We start from the raw sequence: 27464 nt of genomic DNA on the forward strand, positions 1-27464 counted from the left end.
GGAAGGCAGTGGTTGGATTCGCATTTTTATATAGCGACAGTCCCGGGAATCGAACCCCCGACCGCCAAGAAGCGAAGGGAAGGAGAAGATGCAAGGCGCTGGTATTTCCTCGTTTGATCCGGCCGGGAGCGCCGAAGCGATGGAGTGAGGTTAGGGTTTTGTGTTGCGCGAGAGCTGGGATCGCCGAATATGGAGAAGCAGCCGGATTCTCCCGTCGCGCCTTCGTCTCCGCCGCCGGGCGAGGCGTTGCCAGATTCACAGGGCGAAAAATCGAAGAGCCTCGTGGCGCCGCAAGCGCAATCGATCCAGGTAAATTTTGATAATGTCGGTGAATCGCTACAGCGATTTCTTGTGGCGGCAGGCTGTGCAATCGCCGCAGCAGCAGCAAGCATGCAAGAGCGAGGATTATCGGAAGCTCTTCCATCTTCCCGTTGAAGAGGTGTGATCGAATTTTTCTTCGCGACGTCTCCTCCCGCTGAATTTTTGTTCTCTCTTTCCAGATTCTAGTCCAGGATTTTAACTGCGCCTTCCAGAAGAAGATACTCTTGCAGGTGCTCTTGTCTTTTTACTCACCATTTCCAGTTCTTGTGTTGTCCGCATTGTAATAAACTAACAAGCAAACAAACGGTGGCAGGGACACATGTACCTCTTTGAGCAATACATATGTTTCTACTCTAACATTTTTGGCTACGAGAAGAAGGTATCTATCCACATAGTTCTTCTACTTTCTTCAAGTTCTTTAATTTTTTTTTCAGAAAGTTTTGCCATTGAAAGACGTAGCGTTCGTGCGTAAGTCATGGACGGCTGGACTTTTTCCAAATGCTATTGAAATTGGCGCCTGGGGGAAGAAGGTAACTTTTGCAGATCGTTTCGACGTTTCACTTGTCGGCTGATCGCTGCGTTGTTTCAGTATTTCTTTGCATCGTTTCTCTCACGCGACGAAGCGTACAGATTAATTGTAAGAGGATGGTCACGTCACAGTGGTCATGCAAGAACATCAGAGTTGGTATGTCGCTTCTCTCTGAAGTAACTTTCCAGCAACTTGCCTTACGCTTTCTTTAATTCAACAGCTAGAGCAAATGATTCCTTCGCAGGCTTCACTGAGCCCGACAATCTGTAAAAACAGGTATAGTCTTACCCATTGGAGAGATCAATCGGTTTCATCTTTTTACTTCTAGCGAAATTCTCGAAATTCAAGAGGTGGGCTGCACGGAGGAAGGCGATGAAAAACAAGTTCTCCCAAAGTTGGAAGAGAGCACAGTTTCCAGCGCAGTAACGACTGAACCCGGTGTCAATGAATCGGTTATTTGGAAAATTGAAGACACCCCGCCTCCACCTTGTACGTGTCTATTCTCGAGGTAACATTCGGTCTGGAACATTAGCTTGCTAAGAAACAAATTTTGTGTTCTTGCAGTGCCTTTGGAGTTCAAGACAATTATGGAATCAGAATTTCCAGTATTTCTGTTACCTGGTTGCTTTTACTTCGAGCTCACCCCTGGCTGATAGGTTGACGTGCAAGACTTCTTTGAACTTTTCTTCTCTGATAATGCCACCAATTTTGCTGACGTTTTTCGTAAGAGATGTGGCGATGAAGGTGAGAACCGCACATTGGTTTCGGATCACACTGAAAATTATATTTTAGATTTTAGGTCCACCCTGTGGTCCTCGCATCCACGCTTTGGCCATGTCCGTGACATCTCTTTTCGCCACCCGGTGAACTTGTACTTTGGTAAGTGTCTTAAGCTACTTTACTCTCACTGATGTTTGGAACTCCGGCAGGTCCTAAGTCAGCTGTATGTAGTGAAACACAACGTTTTCGAGTGTACCGTGACAGGTAAGAACTCTGGAATTTTATTAATAAGTTTACAGTTTCTGTGCAGCCATTTGGTCATTGAGACGTCGCAACAAATGTCGGAGATTCCATACGCTGATTATTTTCACGTAGAGGTATTGTGAACCGGAATATCAATTTTCTGCTGAACTTCTGGAATCAGGTGCGATGGGATGTTGAAAGAGTTCCTAAACCAGTCTCATTTCATTCATATGTTCGCGTTTCTATGAACGTTGACTTCTCCAAAAAGACCTTATGGAGAGGTACGCTATATTCGCAGCGTAAATGCGTGAGAACAATTTTTTTATTCTGGTTTAGGCAAGATCGAGCAAGCAACACTTGACGAATGCAAAGAGACGTATTCACTTTGGGTGCAAGAGGTATGCTAGCTTTGTCCCAATCAAACTTTGTGACTAAAGATTAATTTTCTAGGCACACAACGTTCTCAATTCTAGAGCTGACCCGGGACGCGTGGAAGCTTCACTGGAAAATTCCCCCACAGGTGATCTCCTGGAATGCATAACTCGTTCTTTTTTTTACAATAACGTTTGTGGCCAGAAGGGAGCAAGCCATCCGAAGACTTGAGCTTGATCGCTGACAGCAGAGAAAGCGAGCACGTACGAACGCGGAAGAAAATCGCGGCACTGCTCGGCGGCATTCGCAACTTCGTGCTGCGGTTCCTATCGGAGAATCCTGTAGCCTGTGGGATCCTCCTCATCGCTATCGTCATCGTGCTAGCGCAGGTAGGAAACAGAAGTTTTCCTTGGAAAGTTCTCTAACTTCGTGACGATGGATGCTCTCTCGCAGGCCTTTACGCTCCTCACAGTGTCAAGCGAGCATCACCATCAATCTCCCGAGACGATTTACACCCCGGAAAGCATGAAACGATGTTATGGGGGATCGAGTGATGCTCTAGCGTGGCTAGAACAACGCGCTCGCACCGTGAAAGACGAGGTAGCATTGGCGGAAGCCCGTCTACAAAGCTTGCAACAGGACCTCTCGCTGCTAAAGCTCCACATGAATTTATTCGAGAGATTGAGAACACAACATCAGAAGATTTGATCGAGCTAATGGCGAATATTTTGGGTATATACATAGTTTTAAAGAGTAAAGGCAATGTGAAGCGTTGCGCCCGGTGCCAGACCTAGATTTGCCGAACCAAACGGAGCCCCCGAGCCTGAGGAGATGCCCGAACCTGGCTCTCTCACCCACAAGCCTGGTGCGCAAGCCCTAGAACGCTTGAGACGCCATTTCATCACCGCCACGCTACGCCGGGCGCCCGGGGCCGCGCATCGGTGGTCCGTGCTAGGGATTTCCAGCGCTCTCGGCCTGCTACCTCGAGGAATTCGAGGTATGGAGTGAGATTTCCAGGCGCGGAGTGAGATTTCCAGGGGGCGGAGCTGTGCAGCCAGAAAGGGCAGGGTAGGATGGTGCGGCGATTCTAGCTCGCGAGTGTGGAGGAATTCCACCGGGAGGGGGGCGGTGCGGCATGGATTCGGAAGATGACATGCACGACGCCTGCACCTCGGATGACTACGATAGGGATGAGGACGAGGACAGTGATATGATTCCAAGCGATGAGGACGGTGACGAGATCGGCGACGACGAGTCGGACTATGGCTTCGACGATCAGTCAGCTGATATCTTCCAGCCCAGCTCCAAATGCTCTCAGGTAAGCTCTAGCACTGGCTCCAGGGTTTGATTCCATTTGCTCTTCCTCTTTGCGCTACAGATCAACTTTGTCATTCTTAGTGAGGCTGAGATCCGGCAAAGGCAGGAGCAATCCATCACAAGTGTTGCGACCGTTTTGTCTGTACCACGGATAGACGCGGTTATTCTTTTGAGACATTTCAAGTGGTATGTATGCTAGTCGACTCGTCCTGGCCTTCTGTGGGACGCCAAATTGTTTCTTTCTCGTGACGCGTTGTTGCAGGAGTGTTAGCAGAGTAAACGAGGAATGGTTTGCGGACGAGCAGGGGGTACGGCGGTCTGTGGGTCTCCTCGAAAGGCCAACGTCCCAAAGCACTCCAATGGCTATAGAGGTAACTTTACGAACTCTTCTTCTTCGTCGTCTCTTCTTCTTTTGCGTTTGGAAAAAGTGCTGAGGGGATTTTGTTTTGCTTTGCAGCCGACATGCGGTATCTGTTTTGAGTTGCGCTCTGTTGATAGAATGAAGGCGCCCGCGTTTTGTAACCATTCGTTTTGTGACATATGTTGGACTGGTGAGTTCACTCGTTTTGCTTTTCGCGCTGCTAACTTTGGTGTTTGTGTAGGATACATGCATACGGCAATCACGGATGGGCCAGGTTGCCTGACCCTTCGTTGCCCCGATCCACCTTGTGGCGCTGCCATTGGGGATGACATGATAATGTCGTTGGTCTCGGAAGAAGACCGTAACAAGTACATGCGATTTCTCCTTAGATCTTACGTTGAAGATAATAGAAAGGTCTTTCCTCTTTTTTTTTTTTCTTTTTGTTTCCACTGAGTGGATTATTCATAGGAAGAATACTGAAATTTTGTTTTTGTTTTCTTTTTTTTTTCTTCTCGTGCGCAGGCGAAGTGGTGTCCAGCTCCAGGTTGTGAATTTGCTGTCGAGTTTGTACCAGGCAGTGGATCCTACGACATCGTTTGCAAGTGCGGGCATTATTTCTGCTGGAATGTAAATGTTTTTTTCTTCTTTTTGATGTCGCCTGGGGTTTCTGACGCTTGGTTTTCTTTAGTGCTTAGAGGAAGCGCACCGACCGGTAGATTGTGAGACTGTTGCAAAGTGGATCCTCAAGAACAGCGCGGAGTCAGAAAACATGAACTGGTACTATATCCAGCCTTTGTATCAAGTCATTGTCACGTACGTAGCTGTTGTCAGGATCTTGGCGAACTCCAAACCATGCCCGAAATGCAAAAGACCGATAGAAAAGAACTTGGGGTGCATGCACATTACCTGTACGCCACCGTGCAAGTTTGAATTTTGCTGGTAAGTTCACATTTCTATCGTTCTTGGCTAGATACATCATGTTTACCATCTATACAGGCTATGCCTTGGTCCGTGGTCGGAACACGGCGAACGAACCGGAGGGTTCTACGCTTGCAACCGATACGAAGCGGCTAAGCAGGAGGGAGTGGTACCAATTGATATTTACGTTTCCCTTCACGGACTCATCCTGTTTGTGTAACAGTACGATGAAGCTGAGAGGAGGAGAGAAATGGCTAAGAACTCGTTAGAGAGATATACACATTACTACGAGCGATGGGCCACGAACGAATCAGTTGAGTTTCCAATTTGAGTATCTGATAGGCCTTTCTAACTTCGTTCATGGTACAGTCCAAAACGAAAGCGATTTCAGATCTACAACAGATGCAAACGGTTCAGGTAAATAACCCTGTCTTTGAAGTTCTTTTCCTCACTTCCAGGCTAATGCGTTGCTGTTGTGCAACGCAGATCGAAAAACTCAGTGACAAGCAATGCCAGCCAGTATCCCAGTTGAAGTTCGTTACGGAAGCGTGGATTCAGGTGAGAGCCGCGATGCCGAAACCAGGAGCATAGATTTTCTTTACTGAGCTAATTCTGCTTGCAGATTGTAGAATGCCGCCGTGTTCTCAAGTGGACCTACGCATACGGCTACTATCTTCCTGAAATGGAGCAGGCCAAGGCTCAGTTTTTCGAATACTTGCAAGGTACTTCCGTAAGCAAGAAAGCAAAAAAAAATGCAAAAGAGAGACGCTTTTTCTCCGTGAAGAAGACAAAGCTTTAACACCTCGGTTGGCATGTCTTCAGGTGAAGCAGAGGCCGGATTGGAGCGCTTGCATCTGTGCGCTGAAAAGGACTTGCAGATATTTCTAGAGGGGGATTCACCCAACGCCGCGTTCAACGAGTTTCGAACCAGGCTTGCGGGCCTCACAAGGTAAGAGCGGAGCCTGTGTATGTATAGAGTATATAGTAAGCGTCCACTTGCATTTAGCTGCTTTCTTTCTCCCCTCTGGCATCACTCACGCCGCTTGTGTCTTGTCCCTATACAGTGTAACCAAGACGTACTTCGAGAACCTTGTAAGAGCCTTGGAGAACGGGCTCTCAGATGTGGAGAACTCGCGATCTGGGAAAGGGGCGAGCTCCAAAGCCTCTGGAAGTTCCAAAGGCAAGTCTGGGAAGATTAGGATTCTTGGTGGCGGTGGTGGTGGTGGTGCTGGCTCCAGGAATGGAAATGGTGGCTCCAGCCGCGGTGGCGGCGGAGGTGACGATCATTGGTCTTGCGATAACTGTACATTTGTGAACGTGAATGGGGCGACAGCGTGTTCCGTCTGCAACCGTGTGAGACCCACGGCCGCATTTTAGCGACGCAAGAATTCGAGGTGAGAAGTTCCGACTTTTCGTATTACAACCAACACAGGCACAGGTTCAACAGGAAGGACAAAAAAAAGTGAAAGAAAGCTGTAAATATGCTGGTTTAACTTATTATGTGTGTACATATCATGCCATTTTAGATAAATCAAAAGGATCAAAGCCTTAGAATCAAAAAGAAGAAAGGAATAGAGAGGAAGACAAAAAAAAAATCTGATCTGATCTGACCAGATAGAATATGACGTTTTACAAAAGAGTTCTAAGATTAAAAGAAAGAAAAAAGGAGAAACAAAATCTACTCCTCTGATACATCTCAGCTCTACAAAAAAAAAAAAAAAAAAAAGTGGCTTTTCTGTTGTGTCATGGATTGTAGAGCTTGTTGCCACACTTGCACTTCCACCCCTCAGGCTTGTAGTTGGAATATTCACTGCAGACTTGGCTTGGTGGGGAGGAAGATTCCCCCTGTGGGGAAGAAGAGGAAGAGGAAGAGGAAGAGGAAGGAGTGGAGGAAGAAGAGGGGCTCTGATGAGACAGTGGTGCTGGGACCTGGACTGCTTGGCAGGGGAGGCAGGAATTACACTTGTTGGAGCAGCTGGGAGGCCTGGATCCGATCTTGAAGCTCAGCTCGCCTCTCGCAGGCTGCACAAACGAGAATGGCGTGCGTGAATCCCAGCACTCCAATCCATAGCCCAAAAGCCCAAACGAGCGCGATGGATCTTACCTGCGCGGGGCTGACATCCAGATCGGTACTCGAGGATGGGTGTCCATGATATTCCAATGCTCCTCCTCCTCCTCCTCCTCCTCCTGGGAAAACAATCAAGACGAGCGATCAGCTAGAGGGAGTGGGAGCGTCGGGGGGAGCGATTACCGACTGGAGCGAGCAGGGATCGTGCGGCCGTGCAGCAGCAGATCGAGATGACGCTCTGGATCAAGAGCAAGCAGCAGTAGCTAGAAGAGCACGACGGCGAAGAGGAGGAGGAGGCGATCATCGCGAAGGACTTTGATCGATCTAGGGAGAGGAGTTGGATCGTCCTGGCTAGCCCTGGGGGTGTCGATTGGATACCGCGGCGCGACTCCCAGATTTAAGAAGGGCGGCCGCCATTGGGATCGATGAATTCGATATTGCGGGGATTCCCAGGAAGATCGAATTTTTCGGCGCTGACCTATCCGATCGATTGGGAGGAGAGGAGAGGAGGGAGATCACGATTCACGGCCGAGAGCTGGAAGAATGCCCTGGCGGCCGGGGAATTCCTGTTGCGTTTGTCTGTTGCGCTGCGCGCCCTTGTTCCTGTCTTGCATTAAAGGCACGCAACAGAAAGATTGTGTGTGGAAATCTGTGATGTGAGAGCGCGAGTGAGAGTGAGCGCGATTGAGAAGGAAAGACAGGACATGGATCGATCAATCCAAGTTTCGCATAAACCCTAAAACTCGGCAGGGAGAGTCTTTTCCCCTTTTATTCCCTGTCGCGTCATCTGCCACGTGGTCGACACGTCGGTGGGTTTTTGCCGACGTGTCTTGCGGGCCGGGGGTTAAACAGGCTTTGCGGTGTTATATAAGCAGTGGGCCATTTTCACGTGAGAGATGCTGCCAAAGATTTGCTCCTCAAAAGCTCTACACAAACATATGCCAAATCTCCCAAGTTGAGAGATTGGTGTGCTTGACTTTAAGAGATCACAAATAATATTAATCTAAAACAAATCTTAAACTCGCCCGTCTTCAAACGACAAGGCGGGTCAAAATTCTTGACGATCTTGTCAATCCCTCTCCATCACAAGGTAGAAAAAAGAAAGTTGCCATCCATAGATGGAGATGGTCACTGTTTACTAGATTGTCCCAGGTCAAAAATCAAGCTTTCCACCGTCACTTTTACCCCATCACTCACTCAACCATGTGATCCACTTGAACAATCACTGGCCTAGGTTTGACTTGTGAAGTGGTGGACTTTGAAGAGGCAACATTCATTTCTCAGAGCTTCTCCATCAAATCCATTTTCTTGTCTTGTTTTCCTACTACTGAGCTTTCCAAAACTAGTTGTATTTCATTAATATAAACCTGTGCTAAGCTCTTCTCCTCTAAAGAGTTAGGTGTGTGTAAGTATCATGGCATGTAGAGCTTGTTGCCACATTTGCACCTCCATGCCTCTGGGTAGTACTCTGTGGTTCTCACAAAGCCTGGCTGGATTGGAACATGCACAGCCCTGCATGGGGAGCAAAAGCCACACTTGGAATTGCACTGTGGTGGGGATGACCCCAGCCCACTCAAATCCCTCCTGGACTTGTCACCAGCAGATGGGCTCCTCCTGTTTGGGCTTGGGAAATCCAGCTTGGTCCTCTCCTGATGAGACAGAAACAACACACACAAACAAACAGATGATTCATGAGTAATTTGGTTGGTTTTGAAAAAATATATAACTCTCTCTCTCTCTCTCTCTCTCTCTCTCTCTCTCTCTCTCTCTCTCTCTCTCTCTCTGTGTGTCTGTGGGTGGAGGTGGAATTTACCTTGTGATCTTGGACTTCGGCACTTGCTGATACTGATGATGATGGTGCTAATCTCTTGTCATGGATTGGTTGCAACTTCCTGCTGCCTGTATTGCAAGTGCTAGTTAGCAAATCTCAAAACTCCACCAAGAAAAGAAAGGAGAAAAGCTTCTCACCTCTTGACAATGTTGGGTCAGCCACTGCTGATCCCATGGAAGAAAGAGCAAGCAGCAAGAAGAGACAACAGACTGATGTCCATCTTCTTCTTCTGCTGCTGCTCCTGGTCATGATCATCCTGTGATGATCGAAACCAGGCTGAGACTCCTGCCGCTGCTGCGGTTGCATTTGATCATCAGGTGTGCAGCAACATGAGCAGCATGAGTGACGATCCGTCTCCACTTCCGCCTGCGCAGGCCGGCCTTGTCTGATGATCATGTCAAAGCTCCTTGAGAGGAGGTGATGATGATCACTTGCACAAGTGATGATCTCCCCCTCTTCTCCGCTACTCCTCCACGATCTTTAAATGCTGGGAATTCCTACAACCAGGTTGCTGATCTCAGGAGGAGGGAGTGGAAGAGGAGGAGGAAGAAGGGGAGGAGGAGCTTGTACCTTGGCCTTTCCAACTGCAAACCATTTATAACTCTGGGCCTGTTGCTGTGCTAGGAGGTGAGAGAGCACTGATTCTGCTGCTGCTATATACTGCTAGAATGCTGCTGGCCTGGCTGCTATGCTGTGCCTTTTGCCTGAATTCCTCCCTGCTTGAATTCAATGCAATTCAATTCCTTTGGTCGTCGAAAAGCTCTCTCTCCAGCTGATCTCCTCTCGAGCAGTTACTCGTACCGCAAACGAGAAACTTGATGGCGAGCAAAGGGAAGTACTTTTGTTACTGCCGCCCCAAAGCAACGCAGATCGCGAGATCAGGAAGCGGTAAGAAGGAAGGGATACTCCCCCGGGAAGAAGCTCTCTTTCTCTTTCTCTCACTCCAGGAAGTTGAAGAACGTCCCTCACTCACAGACAGCTTTGACAAGAGCTCTCGCGATGCCTCGATGGTGGCGATGGATCAAATCACAAAGAAGAGATGGAGGAGGAGGAAATTCGTCGTGTCGCTGGCGAGAGAGAAAAGAAGTAGAAGAAAAAGAAAAGAAAAGCTGTGTGTGTGTGTGTGTGTGTGAGAAAGAGTCTACTCCTCAAAGTTGTCACTTGTCTATCTATTCCAAGTCCCTGCGGCTGCACTTTGCTCGTTCATTAATTTTCCTCGCTGCTGCTACGCCCTGCGCCACACTGCTCGCCTCTGCTCCACGAATGCGACCTTGCAAACTCCCACACAAACAAAACCCTTGCTTTGCTTTGGCTTTGCCCACTCAGATGATCCTCAAATGCTCCCTCCCTGCTGCCTCCACACACACTACAGACACTCTTGAAATCTTCTCAAACGCTCCTCTTGATAACAAGTGTGAGCCGCTCTCTGTGAGTCTGTCACTCTACAAATCGAATCTACTATCCACACACGCGCTGCTGGAAAAACGAGAAAGTTTCCTCCTTTCCTCACCTCTTTAGAGCAAACCTTACAGCGAGGGGGAGAGAGAGAGAGAGAGAGAGGTGGGGGATGCGGAACGAAACAAAACAGGGGAGATTACAGTAAGTTTGTCGATCAAGCGCCGGGCGCATAAGAAAGGAAAAACAAAATGTCGATGATCCAGGGATCAGAAGGCAGGGAAAAAGAGATGACAGACAGAGAGAGATGGATGGGACTGTCACAAATCGCGCTGCCGCTGCTACTGCTGCTGCTGCTACTCTCTCCTCTCTCTCTTTTTTAAGTGAAGAAAAAAATAAGAAAGCTCTCGTTTTCGCTTGTAATTGCTTTGACTGGATGGAAGCTGATGATCGATCGAGAACTGGGCGATCGCTGTCGAGTGCGAATCGAAGACCCAGAAGGCGAAAGCCCGAGAAGACCCAGATTGTGGAAAAAAGAGACAAGGAAAAACAGAGTGAGCCAAATTGGAGACCTTCTCTCTCGCCCAGCTATATAACTATTTCGACCATAGCTATGGGACTCCCCGGTCGCCTCTGCGATTGCCACATTGGCCCCAAAATCTCGTCAATTGATTTGATCCATTCAAACAAACCCCGGATTGATCGATCGAAGGAGAACTCCTTGCAGCCCATCACTCAGGGGGGACAAAAGAAAAAATACCGGAAGAAAAAAAGAATAGAAACACTCGTGCCTGAACTGCTAATTTCTAAAGATTTCAAACAAAGGTATGGAGCGTCGATCCATCGAAATTATTGCATTGTTGAGCGACGCAGGTTTGATCTGGTCTTCCACCTCGTCCTCTTGCGCAATTCTTACGGGAATTTCAATCGAGGTTTCTATAGACCTTTTTCTTCTTTTTTCTATCGTTTTTTATGCGGCCGCTGCTGCCGCGCCCGAGAAAAAAGAGTAGAAATTTAGGCAGTTATTAAGGAGATGGGATTAGTTTAGTGGGGGTGACGAATGCTTGTCTGGGGATCGGCCGACACAACGGCATTTCCTACGGATATTCGGCCATGCATTCACTTATTTGATTAGGGCGGTGGCTACTGACGTGTAACAGTCCGCCACCTTTCTGCTTTGACAGCAGCAGTCAATTTGCAAGCTTTTATCTTTTTCTAATCAAAAAGTTCTTAAACCCTAAACCAAAAGAATGTATGTCGTGTTTGTCAAAGTGATCGATTTTGCTGCTTTTGTAAAAGGCAGTCAAATGCCCACCAATGACCACCTTTCCTATGGGCTGATAGCAGTAGTTTACAAATTTTGATCATAATATATATACAACTCGCAGATGTGATCTGCTGGTCATGTGTTTGTATGCCGTGTTGTTTATTTACCATGCGTTGGTTGTAGTAGAGGTATACATTTGTTTATGGCTCCGAGCAATTGTTTAGGGGTTCTTGTATTTACCCTACAGTGGTATCTGCGTCACGCCGTCAATCCACCCGGAAATCTTTCCACACTGGCTTGATGTTCACAAATTTTATACACTTCCACCAAGTAGCCACTACATTGCGTGCTGCTGCTCTACTCGACCGAAAGAAGCGCATAAAATATGCCCCCAAGATAGATCATAGACATGATTTCTCGGGTGGCAGAACACGCTCGATTGAACAAACACTGAGACAGCGCTTGATATAGACAAATCCAGTTCTTTTCACTTTTCCAAACGCCTCGAACAAACCACGATTGATCCTGATCAGACGCAACCCAATAGTAATGTTTCACAGCTCAAAGGTGATGGGGACATTGTCTCCCGGGGATTCATACACGCAAGAATCTATCTTTCGCTTAAGCAGCTTGACTGAGAACGGAAAAATCTAGCATGGAAACATGCCACATACAGAATAGATTTTGTACTGATCGCGGCTACTACGTAGATACCACCAGGTCAAAATATTCCCCATCTCCCCATTTAACACAATCCACCACACCACACGTTCTCCGTAAAAGGTGAAAAAATCATGGCTTCTTTGCTTGAACTCCTGTCTGTCTTAATGGAAAATCTCGCAAAAGTACACACTGAACTGAAGTTAGTGTAACTTGAGAAGTCATAATTACCGCGTTTTTTTACCTGGGGCTCTGAGAGTCTGAGACACCCCACCTATTTCCTTAACCTTAGAATAGTACTGAAGTGTCTCAAGCACGAGATTTTGCGCTGACCGTACCAAATAATAACTATGAAAAGACGTGAACTATCATCAAGAGAGTGGCTCGTCCTCTGCGTTTCTTGCGTGTTGGAAGAAGGAAAAAGAAGAAAATGAAAAGAATAAAAGGCTTTGTTACTATTTCAGATTAGCATAATTATTAGTAAAAAAGGGATCTTCTGGCCTGTTTCATGTTCAGCAGTGGCAACATCAAGCTAACTTCAGGAAACTCATTCAATCCAACAACGAAAGCAACGAATATAAATGCTTCTTCGGAGACGAATAATGCATGCAAGAGCAGGAATCTGCAAGAATCTCAGGACACTTGTTTTGTCTCGTGTCGTGGCCGCTTGGCGCTCAGATGCTCCGACTGAGAAAGAATTGCGTCAGTGCTTAAGCAAAGTCGCTACGTGATGCACTACGAATCACCGTCTCTCAGTGCGGGCATTCCAAAACCATTGGAGGATCCACTGAGTTATCAACATATCGCACGGAATCGCTCGAGGAAGGCTCCAAAACAGCAAAGGGTTTTTCTTCGACGTCCGTGTTCCTGGGGAGGACAACTACAAAAGCTTGCGAGATCTCTCTCCAGCGCGATAAAACAACCCAAGACGCAGCCCAACACCAGACGCAGTGTTTGGAAGAAGCTCGTATAGTAGCTGCCATGTTTGTCTCTGTCGCCGCAGCCGAGAATTTATAAACCCGCACTGCAGGGATGGACGAACGAACGATTCCTTCCTTGTCAAAACGACTTGAATGCTGCAGTGGCTTTGCATGGCGGCCACAAGGAAGAAAAAAACGACGCCATACGGAAAGAGCTCTCAAGAAACACTTCACACTTCAGTCGACCACCTTCAAATCAATCGGTCTTGTCTGCTCTGTCCGCTCTCTGTCGTTATTTATACATACACATATACATATTCTTTTTTCTATCTTTTTCTCTTATTATTTTGGGTTTTCTGATTTTTATCCTTTCATCCATTTTCTTTTGCAGAAACTGCCTCATTGTGCTGCACTACTGCTGCATTGGTCGGTGGAGTTACGTATGTGTCTCTTACGTACGCGCTTTTTCTTTTATAGTGTTTATTCTTGTTTTCTCTTTTCTTTAGGAATACTATGCTGATGGGATGATCTTCTCTCTGCTTCCTCTGAAGAGAGTACATGAAGAGATGTCCTCCAAGTATTTTGAATAATTATGAATGGCTTATATACCCTTTGCTAGCTGGCTGGCTCTTTGGATAGATAGTCTCTCGGTTCCGTCCAAGTGGGCAAACGAGTTTATGGCTTTTGTGCCCGTTTTCCATGAACCCATCCACAGATCGAGAAAGAGATTTGCTTCTTCTTGCAACCGATCGCAATGCCCCCCACGCTCTCGGTTTTGGGAGATCTTACGTTAATGCCACTCACGTTGCACTTAAAACCTTTCACCAACACGCTGAGAAAACTGAGGAGAAGATTGATCGTATTTTGGTTGACCCGGAAATCTTGGCATGAGTCGAGTTGGCAGTGTGTCAAGTACTAGTAGCCATAAAAAATATTGAATGCAACCCTGGTATAGCACAAACTTCCGGCATATTTAAGTGAGATTGATGTGTGGTTTGCCAAGTGAAATCTCTTTAAAGATGCTGTATTAGTGTCTCATTCAGCGGCAGAGCGGTTTTGAGAACGAGCTGCATCAGCATCTCATATAGCTTTTACCACCAGGTCTTGAAGCTGACTGCCATATGTTTGGGCTTAATCTACGAGTTTCCAAAACTTCCCCACTAACAGTGGGATGTATAGGAACTTGCTCCTGAGAAAACTGAGTTGCATTCTGTTACTAGATCATTTGGAGCAGAATATGACCCGGCGGCTGGGAGAACTAGCTTGAAATTCTGCTTTGTTTGGATGGCGTACCCTGTCACTACTACTATAGTAAATTTTCATGCTTCTGAGATGTGATGCATACGTAATAGGTTCATAAGTAATTGGTTTTGGTATTTTGGATGAAGCTTCATTATCCAACACTGGTTTGCTGAAACACCAGCAAAATAAGTAAGTTTAATTCTTCTTTTTCCCATTTTTCTTTTCTCTTTTGATTATGCGGCCACATCCAAGCCACCTTGGCCTCACATTTATACCTTCCTTGGCTGATTCTACAAATATTGATCCCACCTCAACTAGAATAGCTCGAGATTATAGTGGTTGTGGTGGTCATGGCGGTCGTGAGTATTGGAAAATAAAAAGGCACAATGCCGTAACTTTCTTGCACACTATGAGCAATCAAAATGGCATCATCAGGGGTGGTAGAGCCATTCTTGTTTGGAGGAGCGCAAACTGCAACACAATGTTATCATTGCCAGGAATGTGAGAATGGTCATCAAGATGTTGTCTCTCAAAACAACAATAGTGATGCTAAAATACTTCTTGTAAATCATTTGGAAAACTAATGGATGTGTCTAAAGTCTTGGAGGGTTTATATACATATCTCATCCTTCTCTAACATGAACAGATAATAGGAGGTGTTTTGTTATTCTTAACCGTCTGTGGATGACATGAGGTCTCTTGTTATTTCTCGATTTATATTTGTCTTCTCCAGAGTTATTCATGATACTAAGGTGACGGTCTTAGGGCATTGTATCTCTGCAATCTCCAACATTCCATGGTCTCTAGTTTAAAATTACAAGAGGTCTCATGTTCTTAGATTTGTGAGGTGTTTCTGCTGATCATAACTCTTTACCCCAATTGTTATCTATGGCATATGTGCCCTTGTAACTTGGGGAGTATAAACACACTCTTCTATTACATGTGAGCCCAACCAAGTTTACGATATGATCTTGGGTGTTAATTGGCTACATGCTACTAAGGTTTATTCTGACTTTGAGAAGAACTTCCTCACTATTCCAAGGCATCATTCCTTTGTTGCTATTCATTGTGTTTGCCAGGGCTCCATAGCTATTATTGAAGATCTTCCTCCTTCACTTCCTAGGCCCTCTCCTACAGAGCAGGCTCAAGATGTAAAGAAGTTTCTTACTCATTTCTTAAAGCTATTTGGTCCTTTTAATCAGACTAAGTCTATAATGCATACTCAACATAGTATTTCTACTCTAGATGTGAAGAAAGACTTTGTCAATAATCTTAAAAGAAGAAGCATATGAATAAGTGTATGAGAGAGAAGTCCATGGGTTGACTTTTGTTGTGAATATAATTGTAAGTATTGAAAGTTATCTGTTAGAAAGTCCTTTTAAATATTATTATTTTACTACCATGATAATAAGAGATTGGTACTATCATGCTTCATGTGTTAGTCCCATTCACTATTTATGGAAAGTGTTATATCTACAGAATGTAAATACTGTTTAAAACACAATGGTATTGTTCCCACCCATATCCAAATTAATAATTTAACACCATTCCATATTAAAAAAGAGGGGGGGGGGGGGGGGGTAAAAATATATATAGTAGAGACAATGGGTAAAATAGGGTAGGTATGGCTGACCAATTTAAAAAAAAATCCAAGTTTCCCCTTGGGGGCCATCTTTATTTTACATTTACCTTGGGTTTAATCCCAAGTTCTATACAATGTTAGTTCTTGGAGTACTCATATCCTCACATTAGGCCATTGATATGTTGAAATAACACTAAATTTTATTTGACTTTATTTTGCATGTTGATCTTGGCATTGGGATGTTAAATGCTCTAAGATTGTTTTAAAATCACTTTGTGCTCCTATCCTTTCACTCCGTAAACTATACATTTGAAAGTAATTTAGTGCTTCAGTTCTTTTAGTTTTTAATTATATGCTTAGGAATTTAGCATTGTCCTTTTGTTTAATGGTTTATTTGAAACTCAAGTTCTACTCCACTACCCTTAGCCCACATGTCTAAGGTTTACATTCTGCTCTATGGTTATCTAATGGTAAATCACTATAAGGTAAAGGATGAAAACCACATGTTCTACAAAGTTAAATGAGATTAAATATGCATTTTATAATTGACTATAGTTCTTTGAATGATATTATGGTGGTTAACTCTTGTTTGATAATTTGATAGATGCTTTTATGAACAATGAATATTTCAGCATTAATGTATTTACAAATATCTATGGATTCTACTAATATGGCAAAGTTAGTTTTTTGAACTCTAAAGGGTTTATACAAGTTTATAATAATGCCTTTTGGAGCAATATAGGTACCTATAATATTTTAATTCAATTAAACTCACCACCACCTAAACACTATTTATTATATATTTCTCTTCTTTTCAATAAGAAGAACAAACTAGACCACCACCACCATAAACACCATTCTTATCTAACCCATCCATTCCTACTCTATATAGGGTGAGATTATTGTTTTAGATAGTCAATTACTCTTATAAATCCTTCTTTCTTTCTTTATATATATGATCCCACAAAAACAAGACATGGAAAATTGTTTAACCATATCCAGATCATTCATTAGTTTATTTGCTATAAAGTTTTTCAATCAATCTTTACAAATATTTGTAATTTTTTTGTAGAGAAGGAAGAGGCTATGCTCAAAAAATATTGAGGCTGTTTATGGTGCACTAAATGATAATACTATTAATGCTATAAAGAATGAAGATTTATATTAAACATTAGAGAGTTTTGAATTTATTATGGATTTCCATCTTCAAATTTTACATCCTTTATTTAATTCTCTACTCAAGGCTTAATAAAAATGTTTTAAAGCTTCATAACCAAGCTTATTGCATATAATTAATAGTCAAGAGACTCAAGAATACAATATTGGTCCAAACAAACATCTATCCACTATTATACTAGTCTATTGAAAAAATTATACAAAGGTTTGAGGAAATAAAACTTGAATTGATCAAGCCAATGATAAAGAAAGGCATTAATATGGGTTTAAATTGAAATATGATAGCAAACACTTTTTTTGCTTTATAAGGCTTGTTAAGGCAATTCACATATGTGAGTGCTTGGGATATGAGAATAAATATATTAATTGGGATTTAGACCCTTGTTTATATATAAGAATGGATAGACTAGATTTAGTCTCAAATAAATGATCCATATACTATAGTACTATAATTAATGCATTACCTAGGTAGAGTATACTTGTGTGTGTGTGTGTGTTTATATATATAGCTCCAGATATTCCACCTAACTTATTATCATCACCTTTTTTATCTTCTAAAGGAGAGAATGGTGAAAAGTATGTATGTGTCTATATATATGATAAAGATAAAAAAGGTGATGATAATAAGTTAGGTGGAATATCTGGAGCTTTTGCTAGATGATGTGAGACACAAAATCCCTAGGCCCCAAAGTGGCCGAAGCAAAAGCCAAATGAACGTAACACGTTTGGACTTTGGACTGAAAGCTTCGACTTGAAAGGTTGAGAGCAGAAGTGGAACTCCCAACAAAGTGCTCAAGGAACAAGCACGAAACGAGCAATAAGCGAGGCTCCAAAAAGGGACCCAAAAGGATCAGCACATGACATGTGGAAGTGTCCGAGATGGACCGAGACGGAGTTCTAGATGGAGTTCGGGATGGACCGAGACGGAGTCCGAGATGGAGTTCGAGATGGACCCAAGATGGAGTCCGAGATGGACCAAGACGGAGTCCGAGATGGAGTTCGAGAGGGATCTGAGATGGAGTTCAAGATGGACCCGAGATGGAGTCCAAGATGGATCCAAGATGGAGTCCGAGATGGACCAAGACGGAGTCTGAGATGGAGTCCGAGATGGACCCAAGATGGAGTTCGAGATGGACCGAGACGGAGTCCGAAATGGACCGAGACGGAGTTCGAGATGGACCCGAGATGGAATTTGAGATGGAGTCCGAGAAGGACCTAAGATGGAGTCCAAGGTTGAGACCGAGGCCGGGACCGAGACTGGGATCGAGACCGAGACCAAGACCGAGATCAAGACCGAGACCGAGACCGAGGTCGAGGCCAAGTCTGAGTCCGAGTCCGAGTCCGAGTCCGAGTCCAAATTCGAGTCTGAGAGGGTGAAAGCCCAAAGCGTTTGTCTCCTAGACCCTAGGGGGTTTAGTGAGCTCCAAATGTATAGTAAGGGGGAGGAATGCAGTGGAGCCAGTTTGGCCAGGAAAGGCCAGTTTGGCCCAGGAAGGCTATACCCAGTGTTAGGTGATGAGCTGCCCACTGGGAAGTCCAAGACTAGAGTGAACACGGACGGACAAGCAGGGTAGTTTGGTGAAGTGTTCAAGAGCCGGTTCTAGTTCCCCCGGGAGATCGACTGGCCGATGCTCCCAGTCCAAGTGTGGGTGGCACTACCTACTTGGATACCTGGCATGGCTCAATGGAACTTTGCTCTAAGCCCATGGCTAGAGCACCCAAAGATGGAAGGCGGGGAGAGTACCCATGAGGCTCGCATAAGGCTGTGGTGTTCCGAAATGTTGCCCCAAAGTCCCAAACTGTGAAAAGGAGGAGGAACTGTCCTCTAGTGTAGAGACCAAGGATACAGTCATGTGAGGAGGTAGTCCCAGAGGACCGAGGGACTTAATGGTCGGGCTTGTGGGCCTTGATCTAGTGGCAATGTTGGTGAACATAGCCATGGACAAAAAGGGACTTGGTGGGGACTGGAAAAGAGATATTGGGGAAGGCTAATCCCCATGTCTGTGGGCATCCTAAGGATGCTAAGGAGTGGATCAGGGATGATCATTCATGGATGGATGACCCAGTCTTTGAGAGATGGGACTGTGATGCAGATGGTGTTAGACCACCGGTATGACCAAAGTGAAGGGGCATGGCCTTAGCGTAATAGGTTGATATGTCGATGGTACCTTGGGGTGTCGGTCATGGGATCAGACACGTGGAGCACTTGGACCAAGTGCAAAGGTTGAGTGGCATGGATGTCATTGTTAGGGTTAGCAAGTCCCTAAGTCCAGAATGGGACTTATGGAGGTTGTGAGTGAGACTCCTCCAAGTGGTTGAATGTATGGTTAAGTGACTAAAGTAGAATGGAAAAATTAATCTCTTACAATTTGGTATCAAAGCCGTTCCTTAGTCTGACTTTTATTGGTGCTTAAGTATATCACCACTTGTGTTGGCATCGGAAGGTCCTAGGAGTGGGCCTATCTTTGAGGAGTAGCAAGTCGGGAAGACATGGCTCTCCACTCAAGTTCATGCGTGAACTTGTGTGCAATGTGGTGGATGGAAAAGGGCTAATAAGGGAACAACTTTGGGATCTTGGGAATAGCATAAGGGTTTCCTCGGAGAGTTGAGGATGTGATCCAAATGAGCATTTGATGCAACAAATGGGCTAATATAGTTATGGTAAACAATTATAGTTGGGATCACGGGAAAGATGCAGACTCCAAAACAATAAAGGAGTCACAAGAATACCCTCTTGACGTTGAGGCTAGTGCTCATGAATTTGAGACCAAAATTAATGACCGTGGAAGGTCAAATACGGAAAAGGACACAAGTCCTCGAAATGGTAGTCGGAGCTACCTCTAATAAATGCTGGAACAACCCAAGGAGTTTGGGGTGTACTCAGAGGATGAGATGGTATTCTCATCACATGGACAAGTGGTCCTAAGGGGCAAAAGGTTGCCCTAAGAGAACAAATCAAGTGTCAGAGTAACACTTGCAAAGATGGTCTTTGTGAGTAGGATGCGAATACAAGAAGTTGTATTCCAATGAGTTAGCACCTCAGAGGTAGGACCTCATGGGTTGTCGAATGACAAAGTTTAAAAAGCTGGATGACTCAAATAGAGTCAAGGAATAATCCTAAAGGATTGATGGAAGCATTTGGACTAAGGTGTGTTGTACCCTACGAAGGATGGGGGGGATCATAGGATCCAAAGATAAGAACAAAGGGTATTTCATCGATGGTAGAGTGGGCCATGCTAAAGTCATGGGAAAGGTGTTCCCAAAAAAAAAAAAAGCAACTTTGGCATAGAGTTGTGTGTGAACACTATGGTGTAGTGCTAATTGATAGTTGGCATGAAAAATGACTGTTTTGGTCTTGGCAAAGACCTAGACATAAGTAAGAAGTGTCATAGAGGTAAGCTCATGGAGCCATTAGTGTGGAGACACCAAATGTGCCAAAGTAAGATACCTTGAGGTTATGTTAATGGGTTCATAGGAACCTTTTGCCAAGGGAATGGCATAGCCTAAACTAGAAGGCATGTGGTTGGAGTGTGGTGACCCAGCACCAAGTAATGAGTTGTAGGACTTGACAATTATGGGGCAATTAAGCGAGAGATGCAAGATAATTGGTTAAACGGGTAGAAAGTAGCTACCCAAGACTTCTTAATGGCATAAGGAAGTTAGATATACCCTTACGAGGGATAAATTGCTTATGTTGCGATATAGTAAGTCAATGTCGAAAAACAAAATGCTCATTATCAAGGAGACTATCATTAGGACACCCAAACGCTCTGGAACACTAGAAGGTGGTGTTTAATATTGCGAGGGCAATAGATAAGGCCCAAAGGACTAAGTCCTTAGCAAATGATGGATAGGAGATGCTATCCAAATGTCCAAAGTTGTGGAGACGGGAGGAATCCGTCTACCCGATTTGGACAAAGCTAAAAATGGGATTTTGGCAAGACTAGTGATGGGCATATGGAGGCCCATAAGTAGCAATAGTAATCCTAGTGTGTGGGATTATAAAGTGAGCATGCCCAGATTGAGGAACCACTCCCTAAGTTATTGGGTAGGTTCATCACTATAAACACTTGCTAAGGCATGGTAAAATGTGGAAAGTTATCCTTTTAGTATGGAGGAGAATAACCAAAGGAAACATATGGGGCCAAAAGGCAAATGTAAGCCACAAAATTTTTCCTTTCCAATTTGCCAGCTTACCTTGTCTATTTGACCAACACTGCCTTGGCTTGTGCTAAGTTCCCTCGCCAAGGTTCCACCTATTTTACCAGCTTCTACTTGGTCCTACTTGGTTTCAGCTACTTACTGTACGAGCAACGGAGCGTTAGCCATCCATCCACGGATTCCCAAATCTCTCCCAATCCCCCTCCCCGGGTTAGACTGGACTTAAGGTTTGGCTACACTCCCCACAGGCACAAGCAACCAAGCACACCAAGCCTCCAGGTTCCTAACACCCCTTGGTACAACAAGACTTGATCATGGGACCCTCTAAATCCCAAGCCTTGGGTGCAACACTTGCTTCGGAACATCGGGGTGAAACACCGTGGCCTAACGGCCCGGCATGGGTACCTCTACCCCCCCACTTCCATCCCGAAGGGAAGGCCCAAGCCCCTAGGAAGGGCGAGGACCAATGAGCCACAAGGTACTCAAGTGGGGCACCACTCCACATGAGCCGGGAGCACCGCCGTCGGTTTCCTTTCGGGAGTGGGAGCTGCTCTTGAGCACTTCCCTAGGTGGCCCCTCCGGCACCACCCAAGCCCATGTTCACTCCCACCCAAGGCCCCTCGGCCCCAGTCTCAACCTCAAGTCAGTTTGGAAGCACCACTAAAGAGTTCCTTTAAGACTGATTCCTGGACTTCACTATCCCTACTATACTTTTGGAACCCCCTACAGAACCCCCTACAGCCCCCCCCCCCCCCCCCCTGGGAGACGCACGCTTTGGGCTTTCACCCCTTGACCCGTATTAGTATTTGGACTTAGTCTCAAATTTGATCTCGGACTCGATCTCGGACCCGACTTCGGACTCGGTCTTGGACTCGATCTCAGACTCGATCTCGAACCCAGTCTCGGACTTGACTTCGGACTCGACCTCGGACTCGGTCTCGGACCTGATTTGGATCTTGGACTCTGTCTCGAACTCGGTCTCGAACTCGGTCTCCAATTCAGCCTCGGACTTGATCCCGGACTCTATCTCGAACTCGGTCTTAGAGTCGGTCTTGGACTTGATCTTCGACTTGGTCCCATCTGATGAACACTTTATCATTTTGGTCATGCTTTCGGGGATCCTTTACCTATGACACCTCGGGGAGTCGGTTCCTTACAACTCCACCACCCATAGAAGAAGTTCGATGCCCACATCGAACGTCTCTTTTTATCCTACAACTTGTTGACCATGTCTCCAGGGGCATCCCCCCACTTAGCGGTGTGCCTAAGTTAGCCTCCCCGGCCAAGAGCCCATGACAACAGAATATAGGTGTCCCTATACCCCTCACCTCACCAAGCCCTAGTATGGTGTCAGGACTTGAACCCAGCCTTGCTTTACTAGGGGGTTGGGACTCGAACCCAACCTTCGTAGAATATGTCTACGGATTCGACATCCCCGCAAGGAGTTGGGCGTAGTGCCCTATGCCTGGTCGACCTAGCCAACCCATGCTAATTAGCTTACCTTCGGCACGCCTTCAGGTCCTAACATATGCCATTGCTCAACTTCACAAATTGATATTTTAATTGAACTTTGCATAAGTACATAGAGTTCTGCCTTGCAGAAATTCCTCCATTAGATCTCGCGCGTTCGCTAAGTTCTCCTCTGGTTCCCATATTGCTTTGTAGTGTGGAAATCCTTTCCACTTCACATGAAACTCTCTCACCTCGCGCCCTCGTCGCTGGCTCTTGCGCGCATTGAGGATGGCCTCGACTTCGTATTCTTCCTCCCCTTGGATAACCTCAGGTAAAGGTCTTACTTAGTCCTTCCAAAGCGGATTCTGAAAGTACGGCTTGAGTAAGTTCACGTGGAACACTGGGTGCATCTTCCCTATCTCTCAGGGAAGTCGGAGATGGTAAGCCACTTTACCGATTCGTGCCTCAATTTCGTAAGGCCCCGTGAACCTGCTTAAGGAACTCAAGATCAATTCATTTACAGGAATACATGCATTTTTACCTTTGGGTCAACTTTCGGGTTATCCCACTTGGTAGCCTGAGGTTCTTGGTGTTCAGCCACACCTTCTCCCCAGCTTGGAACTCTACGTCCCGACGCTTCTGGTTTGCGTACTTGGTTTGCCTTTGTTGAGCCCATTCCAAGGAATCCCTCACTAGATTCCAAATGCTGAGTCTTTCCGCCGTGAATGCCTCCACTGTAGGTAACTCTCCATGATACTCGGCCACGTCGAGTTCCACAGGACCTTCAATAGCTCGCCCATTGATGACTTCCTATGGACTCACCCCGATATTCGAATGTGGTGAGTTGTTATAACACATTTTCGCAAGTCCCAAATGACTTACCTAATCGGTCTGGTCTGCCGAAACATAGCATCGCAAATAATCCTCCAATTGCCTATTCACCCTTTCCGTTTGTCCGTCTGTCAAGAAGTGTTATCAAACTTGACTTAATGCCCCATACTTGTCTGTGGGTGATAGGCTGTGCTGAATTTCAACTTGGTGCGATATTGTTCCAGGAGAGTTTTCCAGAACCTACTAGTGAAGATCTTATCTCGATCTGAGATAATCTCTTCTGGCCTTCCCCACACTTGAACCACTTGTTCGAAGAATAGCTTTGCCACACCTTCCGCATCCACTTCCATTGTGGTGGGTATGAAATGTGCCATCTTCGAAAATCGGTCCACCACCACGAATATCGCATCAAACCCCTCGCTTGGGGGGAGTCCTGTGATAAAGTCCATCGTAAGACACTTCCACGGACAATCTGGAATTGGGATGCTTTGCAACAAGCCCCCACTAGCCTTAGTCATGGCTTTGACCTGCTGACGTGTTGGACATGTCTTTACATAGTCTTGGACGTCCTTAGCCATATCTGGCCAATGGTACTTCCTCTTGAGTAAGCCTATCATCTTGGGCACTCCGCCATGTCCCGCAAGAGGTCCGTCATGACACTCTTTTAAGGCTACCTTCCTTAGTTCCCCTTTTGGAACATACACCCTCATTTGCTTATAATAGATGAGTCTGTTGCATTCTGCATAGCCCGTTTTCTCTTCCGTTGGCAACTCACCTCTCTAGTGAGCTTCTCGTGCCTCTAGATTCCTTAGCAACACTTCTTGTGCTAGACCATCATTCTTATATGCTGTCCATACATCGTCCCAAAGGTTGTTGTCGCATTGGATCGCCAACTTCAAGCTCGCTTTTCGACTTAGCACATTTGCCACGATGTTGCTCTTCCCAGGCTTGTACAAAATCTCGCAATCAAACTCGGCCAAGGCATTGGCCCATCGACCCTATTTCCCTCTCAGGTCGGGCTGTGACAAGAAGTGTTTCGTTGCCACATTGTCCGTGTAAACCTTAAAGTGTCTCCTAAGGTAGTGTTGCCACTCCTTGAGTGCCTTGACCACCACAAACAATTCTTTCTCGTGGGCAGGCCACTTCCTTTGAGCCTTGTCCAACTTCTTCGAGAAGAACGCTATTGGATGGTTGTCTTGCTTCAAAACTGTGCCCAATGCAAAGTCTGAAGCATCTGTTTCAACCTCAAAGTCCTTACCAAAGTCTGGTAATGCCAACACGGGAGCCTTCCTCAACTTTCCTTTGAGGTGGACGAATGCCGCCTCGCATTCCGTTGTCCATACCATCTTCCCTTTTCCCGTTTGGTCCGTTAAGGGCAGGGCTACTCTCGAATAGTGTTTGATAAACTTTTGGTAATAGTTGCATAGCCCCAAGAATGCCCTCAACTCATGTACATTTGATGGTCGCTCCCATTCCTAGATTGCTTGGACCTTCTCCGGGTCCACCTTGAGCTCGTCCTAGCCCACCACATGCCCGAGAAATTTTACCTCTTGTTGAGCAAAGTCACATTTGCTCTCTTTAGCATACAGTTTATGTTCCCTTAGTTTCTCAAACACCTTGGTCAAGTGTTCGACATGCTCCTCTAGAGTCTCACTATAGATCAGGATGTCATTGATATAAACAACCACGAAGTGATCCAAATAGGGTACAAAGATATGGTTCATCAATGCCGAAAATGTTGCCGGCGCATTGCACAGCCCAAAGGGCATCACCAAAAACTAAAAGCTCCCACACCTCGTTCGACAGGTTGTCTTCTCGACATCTTCCTCTACTACCCTGATCTAGTAGTATCCTAACTTTAGGTCGATCCTCGAGAAGTATTTTGCCTTTCCCAACTGATCGAACAGGTCCTCAATCCTTGGCAAAGAATACTTGTTCTTCTTTGTATACTTGTTAAGCAACTGGTAGTCTATGCACATGCGCATAGATCCATCTTTCTTTTTCACAAAGAACACCGGCACCCCATACGGTGACTTGCTCAACCTAACATACCCTTTGTCCACCAACTCCTTTAGTTGGCACTTGAGCTCCTCGAGTTCTTTTTCGTTCAAACGATAGGGGGGATGAACCACCGCCTTAACACCCTCGACTAGCTCAATCTTATGTTCCAGTCGTGTGAGGGGCAACCCCGCCGGTAGCTCCTCTGGCATGGTATCTTGGAATTGGTCCAACACCCACTGGATCACTAAAGGTACTTCTTCCGTTCCTGTCTTTTTGTCACTCTTCACCGAGAGTAAGCACAAAATGCTGCCTTAGTTCCTTTAGTGAGTTGTCCTTCCATGGACACCAGATTTAAGCAAGAATCTTTGGCCTTGCTTTGCCCTACCTTCAGATCTTGGGCTTCCACCCTAGATCTTTTTCCTTGGGCATTCGCTAGTACCACAAAGTTTCTACCTTGTCCATAAAGGGCTACCACGAACCGATTGAACCAATCCATTCCGAAGATCACGTCAAATCCCGCCATGTCCAACACGGTGAAATCCATGTCCACTTTCCATGTCCCTACTTCAACTGTCGCTTGTCGAAGTACCTCATTGGTGCTTTGGCTACCTTGAATAAACTCTATAGTCCTTGGTTTGCCTAGCCGCTGCACCATTAGTGTGGCTTGCCGGACTATGTCTGGAGCCACAAAATTATCCGAAGCACCCGTGTCAATAAGGATCTTAACAAAGCTACCTCTGAGCTTGCCTTGGAGGGCTAGTAGATGTCGCGAATGACTCTCTACCAAAGTTGCTCGTGTAATGAGTAACTTTGAGTTAGGGACTGGATCACATACCTCAGTTTGGACTTCACCCGACTTGATGGCCATATTGGCTCTAGCCTTCTTTGGGTAGGGACATTCCCTCGAAAAGTGTCTCGCTTCACCGCAATTGTAACATATGTTGTTTCCCATGCTGCTATATGACTTGACTTTGTTATCCATGGGTTTGTCTCTTTTTGCTTAACTCCCCCATGTACTTGCTCACTGGCCATCGGACTTGCCTTTCCGGAACCCCGAGGACTCATTCTTAGAGAAACTCTTCTTGAATTTCCCTCTGCTATACGTTCCCCTTGGTTTGGTCCCTTTGCTAAGCGTGGACCCCGACCCCGTCATGTTCCCCTTTCGCAGTTTATCGTTGAAATGCACCTTGATGGCCGCATCCAACACTTCCTTGCAGTTGGTTGGGCTCCAATGCATCACCTCACTGCGAGCCCAAGTTTGCAAACCTAATATGAAGGCATGGAACGCATCCATATCCCCCATGTCTGTGACAAGTATCCTCTTTGCCATAAACCCATTCACATACTCCTGAATGGTTCCGGTCTGCTTCAGCCTACTCAGCTCGTCCCTTAGATGCAGAGTAGCATTTGGAGGAACGTAAGTCACGCGGATCCTCGCCTTCATCATTTCCCAAGTGGCCACTGATCCTTCGTTGGCCTCTGTCGTTCTCTACCAAGACTTGGCATTATCTGCTAAGTATGGTTTTGCACATAAGACCTTCTCCGAGCTTGGTAACCACAACGCTCGGAAGTAGTCCTCCATATTGTAAAACCAATCCTCCACCACCTTATAGTCGTTCACTCCCTTGAAGACCAGTGGGGGCTTTGGTTTGTACTAGGGAACTGCCTCACTGGAGTCCTCCTCATGCAAGGATTCCTCATCCATAACCTCTTGTTTGGCCAGAGGCTCCAGCTCTGGCGGAGGTTCCGTCTCCGCCTGGGTTCGCTTATGCCCTGCCTTTGCCATCTCCCAGTAATCTGCCTCTATCCTTTGCTAGAACTGAGGAAGAGGCTCCGATACCAAATTGTAAGCCACAAAAGTTTTCCTTTCCAATTTGCCAGCTTACCTCGTCTATCCGACCAACACTGCCTTGGCTTGTGCTAAGTTCCCTCGCCAAGGTTCCCATCTATTGTATCAGCTCCTACTTAGTCCTACTTGGTTTCAGCTACTCACTGCACGAGCAACGGAGCGTTAGCTAAACCTTAGTAGCCGAACCTTAAATCCACGGATTCCCAAATCTCTCCCAATCCCCCTCCCTGGGTTAGACTGGATTTAAG

At 45.8% G+C, this 27464-nt stretch overlaps 4 protein-coding genes across 8 annotated transcripts; 2 read left to right on the plus strand and 2 right to left on the minus strand.

The window, feature by feature from the left end:
• Window positions 1-49: 49 nt before the first annotated feature.
• Window positions 50-2978, plus strand: LOC9643842 (protein VASCULAR ASSOCIATED DEATH 1, chloroplastic). Of its 2 annotated transcripts, none has more exons than XM_024688898.1 (18): window positions 50-309; window positions 362-439; window positions 501-551; window positions 635-700; window positions 756-851; window positions 911-1006; window positions 1071-1126; window positions 1179-1339; window positions 1415-1455; window positions 1507-1594; window positions 1643-1729; window positions 1780-1834; window positions 1881-1947; window positions 1995-2094; window positions 2150-2211; window positions 2264-2333; window positions 2390-2574; window positions 2639-2978. In XM_024688898.1, exons 1-18 carry the CDS (start codon window positions 190-192, stop codon window positions 2891-2893), a joined length of 1734 nt encoding a protein of 577 aa, XP_024544666.1. In that variant the 5' UTR covers window positions 50-189; the 3' UTR covers window positions 2894-2978. The 2 variants fall into 2 exon arrangements, with proteins under 2 accessions (XP_024544666.1, XP_024544667.1); XM_024688899.1 differs by having other exon boundaries at window positions 2393-2574.
• An 89-nt stretch (window positions 2979-3067) lies between these two features.
• On the plus strand, window positions 3068-6345 carry LOC9643843 (probable E3 ubiquitin-protein ligase ARI8). Of its 3 annotated transcripts, XM_002983632.2 has the most exons (16): window positions 3321-3503; window positions 3564-3688; window positions 3765-3873; window positions 3960-4053; window positions 4105-4277; window positions 4386-4490; window positions 4552-4640; window positions 4695-4802; window positions 4860-4950; window positions 5005-5094; window positions 5151-5198; window positions 5268-5339; window positions 5404-5503; window positions 5604-5730; window positions 5846-6175; window positions 6220-6345. In XM_002983632.2, the coding sequence occupies exons 1-15, from the start codon at window positions 3321-3323 to the stop codon at window positions 6156-6158; spliced, it is 1827 nt and encodes a 608-aa protein (XP_002983678.2). In that variant the 3' UTR covers window positions 6159-6175; window positions 6220-6345. The 3 variants fall into 3 exon arrangements, with proteins under 3 accessions (XP_024544626.1, XP_024544627.1, XP_002983678.2); XM_024688858.1 differs by having other exon boundaries at window positions 3068-3503; window positions 5846-6342; XM_024688859.1 differs by having other exon boundaries at window positions 3068-3503; window positions 4860-4947; window positions 5846-6342.
• A 152-nt stretch (window positions 6346-6497) lies between these two features.
• On the minus strand, window positions 6498-7572 carry LOC9643844 (EPIDERMAL PATTERNING FACTOR-like protein 1). The gene is made up of 3 exons (XM_002983737.2): window positions 7033-7572; window positions 6886-6968; window positions 6498-6803 (listed from the first exon to the last, which is right to left on the minus strand). The coding sequence occupies exons 1-3, from the start codon at window positions 7151-7153 to the stop codon at window positions 6525-6527; spliced, it is 483 nt and encodes a 160-aa protein (XP_002983783.2). The 5' UTR covers window positions 7154-7572; the 3' UTR covers window positions 6498-6524.
• A 531-nt stretch (window positions 7573-8103) lies between these two features.
• Window positions 8104-9725, minus strand: LOC9644158. Of its 2 annotated transcripts, XM_024688922.1 has the most exons (4): window positions 9251-9725; window positions 8818-9177; window positions 8663-8748; window positions 8104-8498 (listed from the first exon to the last, which is right to left on the minus strand). In XM_024688922.1, the coding sequence occupies exons 2-4, from the start codon at window positions 9074-9076 to the stop codon at window positions 8262-8264; spliced, it is 582 nt and encodes a 193-aa protein (XP_024544690.1). In that variant the 5' UTR covers window positions 9077-9177; window positions 9251-9725; the 3' UTR covers window positions 8104-8261. The 2 variants fall into 2 exon arrangements, with proteins under 2 accessions (XP_024544690.1, XP_024544689.1); XM_024688921.1 differs by having other exon boundaries at window positions 8818-9725.
• Window positions 9726-27464: the final 17739 nt, after the last annotated feature.

Source organism: Selaginella moellendorffii, unplaced genomic scaffold, assembly GCF_000143415.4.
Source record: "Selaginella moellendorffii unplaced genomic scaffold, v1.0 SELMOscaffold_59, whole genome shotgun sequence".
Classification (NCBI taxonomy): Eukaryota; Viridiplantae; Streptophyta; class Lycopodiopsida; order Selaginellales; family Selaginellaceae; genus Selaginella; species Selaginella moellendorffii.